This window comes from Paramisgurnus dabryanus, chromosome 3, assembly GCF_030506205.2.
Source record: "Paramisgurnus dabryanus chromosome 3, PD_genome_1.1, whole genome shotgun sequence".
NCBI classification, from domain to species: Eukaryota; Metazoa; Chordata; class Actinopteri; order Cypriniformes; family Cobitidae; genus Paramisgurnus; species Paramisgurnus dabryanus.
Window position 1 is genome coordinate 9,934,301 of NC_133339.1, and position 14,632 is coordinate 9,948,932.

At 34.9% G+C, this 14,632-nt stretch overlaps 1 protein-coding gene across 1 annotated transcript; it reads right to left on the reverse strand.

The window, feature by feature from the left end:
* Positions 1 to 7,051: 7,051 nt before the first annotated feature.
* LOC135768417 (GTPase IMAP family member 4-like) lies at positions 7,052 to 10,149 on the reverse strand. The gene is made up of 2 exons (XM_065277649.1): positions 10,071 to 10,149; positions 7,052 to 8,791 (listed from the first exon to the last, which is right to left on the reverse strand). The coding sequence occupies exons 1-2, from the start codon at positions 10,087 to 10,089 to the stop codon at positions 7,950 to 7,952; spliced, it is 861 nt and encodes a 286-aa protein (XP_065133721.1). The 5' UTR covers positions 10,090 to 10,149; the 3' UTR covers positions 7,052 to 7,949.
* Positions 10,150 to 14,632: the final 4,483 nt, after the last annotated feature.

Sequence of the window (14,632 nt, forward strand, 5' to 3'; positions counted from 1 at the left end):
TCACATACACTTTTAAATATTAATTCTAGTAAAGAAAAGTCTTAGCTTGTGTAAACTTGTTCATTTGAACTCTGCTTAATATCAATGTTCATCTATACATTTCATTCTGTTTAAAGCAACACCAAAGAGTTTTTTTTAACCTTAAAATAACGTTTCCAAAAAAGTTTCAGTGGTTCATCCACTCAAAACAGGGTGAACGGCACTTTCACATTCGCTTTGCAGCCCTCTATCAGCCAAAACGGCACTAAAGAAGTTTCCAACCGTCGGGTAGTGGTCCTGTAGTTCGAGTAAATACTACAAAAACTTGCTTTACGGCAGACCTACAATCCAATCAGAGCCAGCTATGCTGCAGTATTTACGACAGTGGTCATGAACAATTACGCTTCTAACCTGTAGGGGGAGCAAAGAGCATAAAGTCTTTAGTGTTGCTTTAACACTTTTAAATCTCATGTATCTTTAAAGAAATCTACAAAAGCCCACCTCTAAAATATTATAATCTTAACATTCTCTTTATTCAAAGAACATAAACATGATTTATGATGATATATTTACTCAGTGTTATACTCATGCACCAATATTTTTTAAGGGGGCAGAGTGTGCACACTTCACAGAAATTTGTGCATACACATACATCAAACGAATTATATTATAGAGCTTTCAGTCTTTTCCATGGCACTTACATTTCTAACAATATGAGCGCCCCTGCCTTCATGCAAAAAACTCCAAAATAAAAGTGTTGACTCACTTTCATATCAAAATACTATTCAATCGGAATAATGACATGATATTGGTATCATATTTAAAACAGATACAACATGTTTTATTTATTTAAGTTTTGTTTAATGACTTGTTTAATTGTGTCATTAATGCATTTTGCAGAACAACTGCATTATGAAATTAATGTCATTTTAAATCCATAAAGTATATAAGCAACGAAAATGACATAAGCTATAGCAACGTGATTGATTTTAATGTTCAATAATGATTTAAAAAAATATGTTTAGATAAAATGATTGGAGGAACGAATTTTTGCATTAAATTTTACCTCATATGTGAGCATGTGTGATCCCGCGCCCACGTGAACTCTGGCGAACTTTGGCGTTGTGTTTAGTAAAAGTAGAAATTTCTACTAATATAACGTCGAGACGGTCAGATTTTAAACCATACATTTTCTACACAGAGGAGGTTAACTGTACATTACCGTACAGGGGTTTAAAAATGTTGTGAGGGTTTCTTGCACGTTTTAATTCCTCAGATAGCCAAATGCAGCAGCAACATGAAAGCTCGTGAGCGGCATCACGCTGATGACGTCTGCGGCTGCTCTGACTGCAGCGCCTGCCGCCAGAAAGTAATGTAACATGTTGAAAACACTATCATAACCATAGATATGTATATAAAGGCTAGATGGCTCAAGGCGGAGTCAGCTGTATCGTCACTTGGCGGCCATCTTAGGTCAGTGCTGCCATAGTGCTGCTCCCTGTTGCTGTGGAGTGAAGGTGAGTGACATACGCCAACTAAAATGCTCGTAACTTGCTGAATTCTTGACGGATTTACAAACGGTTTGGTTTTTTACAAACGTTATTAACGTGGCTATAATTATGGATGCTTTAACATGTTTCATGAATTTTTTATTTATTTTTAGTATACGTATTCAGTGTCATAGGTACATCTTTGACGTTTATAACAAACCAATCCGTTTGAAAATCGGTAAAAAAATTAAGCAAGTTATGGTCATTTAAAAGTACCTGCATCATTAAAACTCAATGCTACAAGTGAGCGAGCGCCCTGTCCTAAGATGGCCGCCAAAATGAGGACGTTCAACTCAATTGGCCATCAGCGCGGACGAGCCATCTAGCCTTTATATACATATCTATGATCATAACGGCAAAAATCTCTGAAAAGTGACAAGGATGCAGCACAGAATTCATAATATTGTGCATATTAAACAGATTAAAAGACAAGTTACCGATTGATGGACGCTTGTTTGATTTTCAGGTTGCATGCAAAATCCATTTGGCTCAAAAAACCAAGGGGGCACGTGCCCCCTCAGTTTGAATGGGCATGACGCCTCTGGTTATACTTAATATGAGACTTAACCCTAGTCTGTATGACTTTATATCATTGTGTAAAAGTTTGACTGACCTTTAATTGTTGATGCCATCGCTGCAGTGAGAAATCTGCTGCTGTTGTGTTTAAGAGACTGACTGCCTGACTGTGTGTACTTAAATACTTCACAGGAATTAAACTCAACATGAAAGTGAAAGTAGCTTTACTGTCTCTTAACTTCCCTAACTCACAGAAGGTCATTTTATGGTCATGAAATATTTGGTTTATGGCACAATATTCTGCTTGTTTTTTTTTGCCATTGAGCACAAATGTCTTTTTCTGGTCACCTCACACAAATTTCTATAAATAGTTTTTCATTCCTGTGGCACGACTTTTCTGTGTCATTTTATCTATTGTTTCCCCCCCCCATTTTTAAATCATTGTCGCTTGGGGTTGGGGTTAGACCCAAGTGACAATGCTAAAAAATTTGAGAAAAAACAATACATAACTCAATGTAATGGTAAAGCAATAGATCAAATAGTCCAACTGATGAAAGTTTTGAGAAAAAATGTCATGCTCCCTTGTAGATAACATTTACATATTTTAAAATAATATGCTGTTAACTATTTTTACACAATTGTATTGACAAAAACCTACTTTAAAAAAAAAAAATCTTTGATGTAGGTGTCATAATGTCACATAACACTTTTAAATATTAATTCTAGTAAAGAAAAGTCTTAGCTTGTGTAAACTTGTTCATTTGAACGCTGCTTAATATCAATGTTCATCTATACATTTCATTCTGTTTAACACTTTTAAATCTCATGTATCTTTAAAGAAATCTACAAAAGCCCACCTCTAAAATATCATAATGCTAACATTCTCTTTATTCAAAGAACATAAACATGATTTATGATGATATATTTACTCAGTGTTATACTTAATATGAGACTTAACCCTAGTCTGTATGACTTTATATCATTGTGTAAAAGTTTGACTGACCTTTAATTGTTGATGCCATCGCTGCAGTGAGAAATCTGCTGCTGTTGTGTTTAAGAGACTGACTGCCTGACTGTGTGTATTTAAATACTTCACAGGAATAAAACTCAACATGAAAGTGAAAGTAGCTTTGTTATCTCTAAACTTCCCTATCTCACAGAAGGTCATTTTATGGTCATGAAATATTTGGTTTATGGCACGATATTCTGCTTGTTTACGTGCCATTGAGCACAAATGTCTTTTTCTGGTCACCTCACACTATTTCTATAAATAGTTTTTCATTCCCGTGGCACGACTTTTCTGTGTCATTTTATCTATTGCCCCCCCCCCCATTTTTAAATCATTGTCGCTTGGGGTGGGGTTAGACCCAAGTGACAATGCTAAAGAATTTGAGAAAAAACAATGCATAACTCAATGTAATGGTGAAGCAATAGATCAAATAGTCCAACTGATGAAAGTTTTGAGGAGAAATTTCATGCTCCCTTGTAAAAGTATTTTTTAGTATTTTCAAAATATAAAATACAGTAGTTAATTTTGATACCTGTTGTGGCTGCTGTATTTTGTAGTTTATTTTGATACACTTAAAACTAGGGGTGGGCCGATCCGATATTCGGTATCGATATAAGTCCGATATTGGCGAAAACGGCTGGATCGAATATTGTAGAAGTTGGGGAGTACAATCTGATTCAATACAAACATGTACCTTTCAGTTTTTCTCGGTTGCTTAAACACATTTCTTGAAACTATGCCTCGTATTCTCAAAACAGTAAACACAATTTCATCTCAAACATCTCACACAATACAATACATATTGTCTAATTAAAACTAAGGTATTTGCTATTTTATTTTAAGTTTGATGCATGTTTGCCCAACACTTGAAACATCTCTGCATGTGAGTAAGGGAAGTTTTTGAATTTGGTAGGCCAAATCCACGGGGAAATCCCCAAATAGCTTCTGTGCTTAAGAGGTTAAACATGAAGAAAATAATACTGTGTAGACTGATGGGTTCAAAAACAGCACGACCATCTGGAAAAACTGGTATTGTTTTTTGATATGTCTATTATGTGAGCTTTTGTTGTGAGTAACAGAGACATTATCTATTTCCCTGTTTTTACTTTTTTATGGCAATAACTATATGTATACAGGATGAAACCAGAGTGACTTAAACATTTTATTAATATGCTGTTAACTAATTTTATCACATATTTATATTGACAAAAGCCTACTTTTTTTTGAAAAATCTTTGATGTAAGTAATAAGTAAGAGATATATTGAATGTTACATAACACTTTTAAATATTAATTCTAGTAAAGGAAAGTCCTAGCTTGCATAAACTTCTTGTAATATGAACCCTGCATAATATCACAATGTTCATCTATAAATTTTATTCTGTTAAACACTTCTAAATCTGAGGTGTCTTCAAAAACTCTTCAAAATCACATACCTAATTTCAATATCATAATGCTAACATTCTCCAAGGCTTTGAACCGGTTCACGGAACGAAAACCAGAAACTTTGGATGTTTTGCAAGGAACAGAAACGAAACCAGAAACTTAAAAAATATATATGTTCCGGAACAGAAACGTTTATTTAAAATAATGGTAACCGGTTAATACCGTTATTTTTTCGTTCTTTGACAACATTTCTGTGCAAAAAGTTCACTTCCGGTCGTCATTGACTCATCTGAGAAATGAGAAGCTTGCCACCAACAAGTAGCCTATTAAAGCCCAAGTCTCTAATGCTCAATCATAAGAGGTAAATATCTACCAAGTATCTTAAGATGTTTGTTTTTTACTAATTAGTGGTGTAACAGATTGCAGTTGATCCGTGATCCTTACAGATCACGACCCACGGTGCGGCTCGCATGCGATTCGCGGATAATACGCAAATTTAAATAGGGTGAAAGTTGATCATTTGCACGTGTTTCAAAGGCTTGCAAATGTTAACACTTAAGTGATTTTAAACAGTTTAACAGCTAAAAGACACTAAAGTGAGCAATTTTCTGTACTTTATGTGGTGGAGCCACTGTTTATGCTGCATCTTCTTCCCGAAGCGCCGTTTGGAATTTGTCCTCCGTCTATGTGTGTGTGCGCGTGTTTAAGTGCCCTCAACAAATGTAGGCATGTCAGAATTACAGTTATGCTGCTTACATAATGTAGCTTTTTTAATGTTTTGACAAGATATGTAGACTAATAATTTAAGTTTATTGTCCTAATGATCAGCCTACTTATTTGTATGTCCCACAGCTGACATGGAACCTTATTAACCGGTTCGGGAACTTTGTTTTTTGTTCTAACTGGTTCAGGAACGTCAATTTTAGGGTTGAACTGAAAACCGGAAATGCTAAAATACTGTTTCTGTTTGGAACTAACCGATGGGCTTTATGCCCAGCTGCACTACTTCCTGAACTTCTGCCAGCTTCTTGTTTCCTGTTTGCCATTATTGGACAAATTGATTAATCCAGGTGTGTCTGCATATTGTTGTTGTGACTACTGAGGTCAGGCACACCTGGATTAATCAGTTTGTCCATTAATGGCAGACAGGAAACAAGGAGCTGGCTGAAGTTCAGGAAGTAGTGCAACTGGGCATAAAGCCTATTGGGAAAAAATTCTGGTTCAAAGCCCTGACATTCTCTGTATTCAAAGAACATAAACATAATTTATGATGATATATTTATACTAAATATAAACTTAACCCTACTCTGTATGACTTTATATCATTGTGTGAATGTTTAACTGACCTTTACTTATTGATGCCATCGATAAGGCTTATTGATAAGGCCCTGAGTCTGATAATTCAAGGTGTATTTTCCAGAATGCAGTTTGCAATTCAAACTTCCACAGTTACTGATATTAATAGAAAACATCAGATAACTGCAGAATTTGACTCTTTCAGCTGTTTATTCACAGCAGTTTTTAACAGTGTACCATTGTCTATGTACTTTTAATCTGTATACTGTATGTAGTAAGCATAGTAAACCAGTAAACGTGAGCGCATGTGATAATCACAGTGACACGTTATTCTCAGACTGTAATACTGTGAAATTAGTTTTATGTTAGCTCACTGTGAATTCAAAATACACAACAAACTTAGAAATCTAAAAAGAAACAGTAAGAGAAAAAGACCAAAAGCACAGATTGCTCGGCCCTGTAGAAATATTTAAAGTAGCCATGTTACAATTAACCACAAGGAGAGTTTGTGCCCCGCTCACCCCTACTTTACTTTTTTTAAGAACGCATTCAAAATACCTCTTATGGCATCACCACAGGACTTTTTCTAAGGGTAATGATTAACCTGGTTTGTTATTGTAAATGTTCATTAACAGCTTTTGTCATTAATGATATTTGGGAGTGTAATGTGAAACCAGATACCAATAAAGGTCAATTGTTATTTCTAATGTATTGTTTTGAAAGAATGTCTCTTATGTGCCCCATGATGAGTCTTTATAAATCAAACAAGATCTAGAATTCACAATCAAATCTGTGTTATTTAAGAGTTCAGACCATCTTTACGTATTGTGATGATAACAAATAAAAAATGTGTAAAATTTGTGATACTATAGGACCTCTACCATCAAATTCATTTGACAGATTAGCATGTAGACCTGTGTCATGCAGGGGATAAGATGGTAGATCTGGCGATCGGTGACTCAATATCGATATGTGGCTCCATCTACATGTATAAATATTTCAGAGCTTTTCAAACCTTGGCTACGGTTATATAATCAGTTAATTCACACATGTTGTACTTTGATGTTCACTCTGATCTTTGCTGTGCCTTCTTGCCATATTCTGATGTTCATTCTTCCTTATTTATAATTTGTATTTTTTTAAATTGCTGACCACATTTACAGACAAAGGGTAGGAAGGCAAGCATTTTCAAAAAAAATGTAGACCTGTATCCTTTTGAAATGAGACATTAATTGCAACCCAGAGATCCACACATTTATTTATTCAAAGTGACACATACATGATAGATGTTTGACCAATGAAAGGATTGCATATATATCTATGTATCTTTTTGTAATCTACAATTATCCCATAAAATATACAAAACATTTCTTGCTAGAGCATGGCTGAGGGTATAAGTTCCCTCAATAAGTATTGGTACAATGCAGGCAAACCTCCTCTGTTTGCTTAGTCAAGAAATGTCTAACCAGTACAATGTAAATATGAGACAAACGTAAAATAGAGCATGACTGAACACTAAAAACGTATATTATTCCATAGATTATTATTTGTAAGAAACCATACACCATCCCATTATCTTCAGTATCATTAGACATGTATTTTATTACATGTTAAAACACAATGTCATGTTATTAATATAAAAGTAACTCTTGACTTTGCTGCCTGTGACATCAGCATCTTTCATAGCAACATGACTACACACCCTTTATTTAACATGACTACACGCCCTGATAAACAGTTTTATCATTTCAGCAGTTTCTTATAACATTAATATATCCAAGTGACATAAACCCAAACGACAGAGAACTCAAGAAAATAAGAAATATAATTACTCTAATTATGAACAATAATCACAAGAAACACATGTGTATATAAATAGAGATCAATAAGTGGAAACTTGATTAATCTTGATGAGTACAATAGTGTGAGGCAACAAAGACAGAACTACAACTAATGCAACATTTGGACACTTAAAACTTTATAGGAGCTGACTAAACTCATCCACTGAAAATCACCTTGACACCAGTTATTATAAGAAAATAAAATGATCAAATATGATTCAGCACAATATGGCTGTTATGCATTAATCTCACACTTGTTAAGCGATATATGAAAACATCTGCCAATTAGTGTTTAAAAATCAGCTCTAATTTAAGCGTTATGTTCATAATACAAGTTCTGAAGTAGCATTTCTTGCTGTTGTGGCCATTACTGTTAAGGCTTGTCTCCTGCAGCTGCACGTGCTGCACTTGCTACAGCTGCTACACTTGCTACACCTGCTGCACCTGCTGCACCTACATGTGCTGCAACTTCTAGACCTGCACATGCTGCACCTGCAATACCTGCACCTGCAGCAAATGCTGCACCTGCGCCTGCTGCACCTGCTCCACATATTAAGGCTCCTCCACCATATATTATTGCTTCTTTTCCTATGTCTTTTATTCTTTGCATTAATATGTGTCTCTGAGCTTGTTTATAAATCTCATTAGTGTAGTACTTTTTTCCATTAATCTCCACCATTTTATCAATCTTCTGCAGCAGCTCTGTTACCTGAGTTTGATCATTTTTATCTCTATTGTTAAATGCGTGATATCTACCCCCACACCTCTCAATTAAATCCTGTATTTCTGGACTCTCTTTGATATATTCATCTAATGTTTTACCATTCAGCATATCTACATGAGTGAACAGAATGATGGTGTACTGTGCCGCATCTTCACCAAAATTCTCCTGAATCCACTCCACTGTGTTTTGTTCCTCCTCTGTGAATCTCCCCAATTTGATGATGAGCAGGAACACATGAGGACCAGGAATGGACATCTCTATACACTTCTGTATTTCAGACTTCAGTTCTTCATTAGTGATCGATGTATCAAAGAGTCCTGGAGTGTCGGTCACCGAGATTTTTTTATTCTCCATTGTTGTCTCTTCTTTTTCACAATGTCTAGTAACAGCCTTAGGGGAACAGTATTCCTTAAACGCAACTCTTCCCAGTATCTTGTTTCCTGATGCACTCTTTCCTGATCCAGTTTTACCCACCAGCACAATCCTCATATCTATTACAGAATAAGAAATACCAATATATTTGTGATAGTTATTTTTATAGAATTCAAATTTTTTTTTGCATTGTTATTAAATAATATAGTAAAGATGAAATATTATAATCATGCATATATTAAAGTAAGCAAGCATGAACCCACAAATGATTCAGTATTTACCAATTCTTAACATATTTATTTCTTCCAAATATCTTTAATACTTCAACGTTTCATATGTCTCTCTATGCTTGCTTAGAGAAGTTTTTGGGAAAGTCAGGATTTTAATTCTTCTATCTAAATGAAAGCAAAACTGAAGTCTCTCTAATTATATTTAATCTCGTGTTAAAATGTGGATGTGTTTCTTGATAGTAACCTACAAATGAATAAACAGATCAATGCTGTGGTAGGCGCTAGCTTCTCTCAGCTGTCTCTTCACTAAGATCAAGCCATTTCTATCTGAGAAAACATTGGAGATCGTCATCCATGCTTAGATTATTGTAATTCCCTCTACTGTGGGATGTCTTCATCAATTTATCCAAAATGCTGCTGCTAAATTCCTTAAAGGATAGCAAAAATTTTATCATGTTTATTTTCCCATCAACTTCCAAATTCTACTTTTTGTCTATAAATCCTTAAATAACAAAGCAACTCTTTATATGTGAGAACTTCTTCACCCGTATAGCCCATCCCATACATTGAAATCTGCAGATTAGAATCTTCTTCTGGTTTCAAAATCAAGGCTAATAAATATGGAACAGCTGCTTAGAGACATTAGAATCGCTCAATCCTTAATTGTTTTTAAAACTTTGGTAATATCCTACCTTTTCTCTCTTGCTTTTAATATTGAGTAATGTTTGTAGACTGCTTTTTTAGACCTATTGTTTTACTTTATTTTATATTTAATTTTATTATTAATATAATATTATTATTATTATTATGATTAGTATCCTTCTTATATCTGTTTTTTATGGATTTCTTTAAAACACTTTGGTGAGCCTGTGCTGTTTAATATGTGCTCTATAAATCAATAAACTTTAAATTATCATTTTCATTTAAAAAGTCTTAGCTTGTGTAAACTTGTTCATTTGAACTCTGCTTAATATCACAATGTTCATCTATAAATTTCATTCTGTTTAACACTTTTAAATCTCATGTATCTTTAAAGAAATCTTCAATCCTAACATTCTCTGTTTTCAAAGAACATCAACATAATTTATGATGATAGATTTCTTTACTAAATATAATACTTAACCCTAGTCTGTATGACTTTATATCATTGTGTAAAAGTTTGACTGACCTTTACTTGTTGATGCCATCGCTGCAGTGAGAAATCTGCTGCTGTTGTGTTTAAGAGACTGACTGCCTGACTGTGTGTACTTAAATACTTCACAGGAATAAAACTCAACATGAAAGTGAAAGTAGCTTTACTGTCTCTTAACTTCCCTAACTCACAGAAGGTCATTTTATGGTCATGAAATATTTGGTTTATGGCACGATATTCTGCTTGTTTACGTGCCATTGAGCACAAATGTCTTTTTCCCGTCACCTCACACTATTTCTACACTCAAAAAAATGATTCATTGAATTTAATCAATTTTTTTAAGGTAAGTGGTTGCAATCAATTTATTTAAGCTACATTTAAACAAAAGTTTTATATTTTATTTTACGTTACTAATCTTTTTTGTTTAAATGTAGCTTAAATAAATTGATTTCAACCACTTACCTTAAAAAAAATTGATTAAATTCAATGAATCATTTTTTTCAGTGTATAAATATATTTTCATTCCCGTGGCACGATTTTCTTTTCTGTGTCATTTTATCTATTGTTTCCCCCCCCCCATTTTTAAAGCATTGTCGCTTGGGGTTAGACCCAAGTGACAATGCTTAAAAATTTGAGAAAAAACAATGCATAACTCAATGTAATGGTAAAGCAATAGATCAAATAGTCCAACTGATGAAAGTTTTGAGGAGAAATGTCATGCTCCCTTGTAGATAACATTTACATATTTTATAATAATATGCTGTTAACTATTTTTACACAATTGTATTGACAAAAACCTACTTTTTTTGAAAAATCTTTGATGTAGGTGTCATAATGAATGTAACATAACACTTTTAACTGCTTGACTGTGTGTACTTAAATACTTCACAGGAATAAAACTCAACATGAAAGTGAAAGTAGCTTTGCTATCTCTTAACTATCTCACAGAAGGTTGTGTTATAGTAACCAAATATTTGATTATTTGATTATCATACAAATCTATTGCACTAGGTCGGGTTCTCATATTCGCCTAAAAGTTCCAAGGGCAGTGTCAGAGTTCGGGAAAGGTGCTTTCATTTTTATGCTTCATGGGTTTGGAACAAGTTGCTAAGTGATCTCAATTTAGATGCATTTCCAACCCTTAGCACTTTCAAGCACCTATTACAAGATGTTTTAATTGATACTTTTAATTGTTTTAGATGACTTGCTTCAAAACATTAACTGACAACTGCAAAAGACTAGACTGAAACAAGCACACACTAGACTAAACTAGACCAGACCAGACTAGACTAGACTAGACTAGACTAGACTAGACTAGACTAGACTGGACTAGACTAGACTAGACTAGCAGATAGCAAGCACAATGGTTCAAGACATGCAAACAATACAAAACGATTCAGCACAGGACAGAGAACACTGGGGCCTTAAATAGGAAAACTAAACAAGATAAAGAGGGAAGGTCAGGGGAGTTAACCAATGATGAATAATTAACAAGGAGACAAGGTGGTGGGGACATAAACGAGACACAGCAGCACACAGACCAAACAAAGGCCATGTGCTACAACACAAAACATGGGTACCACCACAATCCTGCCACATGACTATGAATAAGTATGAATAACTGTGACAAACTGGCAGGTAGTGATGGGCAGTCCGGCTCTTTCCATTGATTCGGCTCTTTCGGCTCAAGCTCCAGCTCTACATTTTAGTGATGGCAGTCCGGCTCTTTTTATAGATTCGGCTCTTCTGGCTCAGCTCCCTTAGAAGAGCCGGCTCTTACGGTCCCACCCCTGTCTGCGTCTGAAGATTCGGTTCTGCTCGTTCGCTACTAAGAATCAGCTCTTAGAGGCGGATCGTTTGCAAACGACCCATCACTACTGGCAGGATCATGACAGGCCCTGAGTCTGATAATTCAAGGTGTATTTTCCAGAATGCAGTTTGCAATGCAAACTTCCACAGTTACTGATTTTAATAGAAAACATTATATTTGACTGTTTTTGCTGTTTTTTTACACAGCAGTTTTGAACAGTGTACCATTGTCTGTGTACAGTCTGTGTACCTTTAATCTGTATATTTAGTAAGCATAGTAAACCAGTAAACATGTGAGTGCACGTTTTAATTACAGTGACATGCTATTCTCATACTGTAATACTGTGACATAAGTTTTATGTTAGCTCACTGTAAATTCAAAATACACATCAAACTTAGAAATCTAAAAAGAAACACAAGATGAAGAAATTTACTTTTATGCCTTTCAAAAACTCGTTCAATATCTTATAAAACACATGAAAACTTTTCACAAATTCACAGGAGATCTTTTAACAGTAAGAGAAAAAGACCAAAATCACAGATTGCTCGGCCCTGTAGAAATACTGTATATAAAGTAGCCCTGTTACAATTAAGCGCGGGGTTAGTTTGTGCCCCGCTCACCCCTACTTTACTTTTTTTAAGAACGCATTCGAAATACCTCTTATGGTATCACCACAGGACTTTTTCTAAGAGTAATGATTCACCTGGTTTGTTATTGTAAATGTTCATTAACAGCTTTTGTCATTGAAAATATTCGGGAGTGTAATGTGAAACCAAATACCAATAAAGGTCAATTGTTATTTCTAATGTATTGTTTGGAAAGAATTTGTCTTATGTCCCCCATGATTAGTCTTTAAACACAAAGACTAAACAAGATCTAGAGTTCACAATAAAATCTGTTGTTGTTTAAGAGTTTAGACAATCTTTACTTTATATGATTTTGATGGTAACCATTTTTTTTTTCTTCATAAAATTCACAATACTATAGAACCTCTACCATAAAATTCATTTGACAGATTATCATGTAGACCTGCGTCATGCAGTGGATGAGATGTTAGGTATGACGTTCGGTGAGTCAGAATCGATATGTGGTTCCATCTACATGTATAAATATTTCAGAGCTGAGTCCACGGCTCGGGGGGCATCTGGCCTTTTAGCAAATTTTTTTAACAAAGCACCAAAAGGACGAGGTGGGCAGGCGGCCTGCGTTATTTAGCGCCGTCCCTCCAGGCCCAGGGACTGAGAGGAGAGGTCAACACGTGATCTTTCTTCACACATAATGAGTCTCATGCTTTCATGATTTATTGACACGCTCATCTCAGTCGACTCTTCTCTTGTGTTGCAGGAGTTTTCTCTGTGGCTCTGACTGTGTCCCCGATGGACAATGAACATACAACTACAAACAAACTACACAACACACTACAAACAAACAAACAAACAGTGAGGAGGGTGATATGGACAGAGGGATCAGAGAGACTTTTAAATGAATACCTGACATGAACGTCATGGTTACAGCATGTGTAAGATTGATGGTCAAGGGTCGAACTCCACACCCTCATTGGGGCTATCAAGAGGTAAACACAAAGAGTGCATACTAGTAACCCAAAGGTACATATTGATACCAAATATAAACATACAGGGCATCATTTATGAAGCATGCGTACATACAGATTTGATCGTAAAGTGTCCACAGCAAAGTCCATATTTATAAAAACTGTCTTTGAGGTGGAATTAGGCATCGTTTAAAGATGGAAATCTGAAACAGTTCAGCTGCGCACAACTTCAAGCTCATTTGCGATTTTAAGATTTTATGTCTGAAAGTGAGGTTCATTTTCTATGCATACATTTGTTTTATGAATCACACATGCGCGCTTTTGAGAAGTGATTGTAGGATTAAATTTAGGATGTTTTCTATGCAGCATTTTATAAATAAAGCAGTCTGATCTCATGAGAATTCATACATATTTCACGAGTTGGCTAATTTGTATGAATTCAAGTTAATCGTGCAAAAACTTACCATTCTCATGCAAAAAAAAAACACAAAACAAAAAGAAACTCAGCCCCTAACCTGCACCTAACCCCAATGTCACAGGGGAACCATACAAAAACGTACGAATGTGATAGTATGAATTAATACGAATTAGCCAACTCGTAAAATATGTGCGAAATTCTTGTGAGAGAGCGTTGAATAAAGCCCACAGTAGAGGTCTTCGCTGGTCCACTTAGATTCAAAAACCCGAGGTCCAACCTGAGCGGGTTCAGGTCTATAACTTTTAAGTGTGGCTCGGACATGCACTCAAAAAAATAAAAAGTTGGATTTACTTAAAAAAACTTCGTCAAGTGGGTTCCACATAGCTTTGTTAAATAATGTCAACAAATAAAATGTAAGTTGTATTTACTAAAAAAGTTTGTGTAAAATTGACAATTTAAATGTTACATGGACTAAAGAAATCCTAGTTAAGTCACTATTATGAAACATTTAATTGATGAAAAAATAAATGATTTAATAACTCCATTACAACAAATCAATCAATCAGAGTGCCGCTGCTCAATACAATCTTTATTTAATTACAGTTTATCAAACATATCACAAACATATTTGAAATGCAATGTAACATTTCAAACCTTTTGTTGGTTTGTTTTGTTCTAAAATATATCAGAACAAGTTAATTAACTAATACTTGGCCACTTATTACTCAGGTACCTATCTAATCGTGCTACACTTTTGCAAGAGGGTACAACAATTCTGCTAGAACAACAATACACTGCAGCATCATCAGCCAATGAGA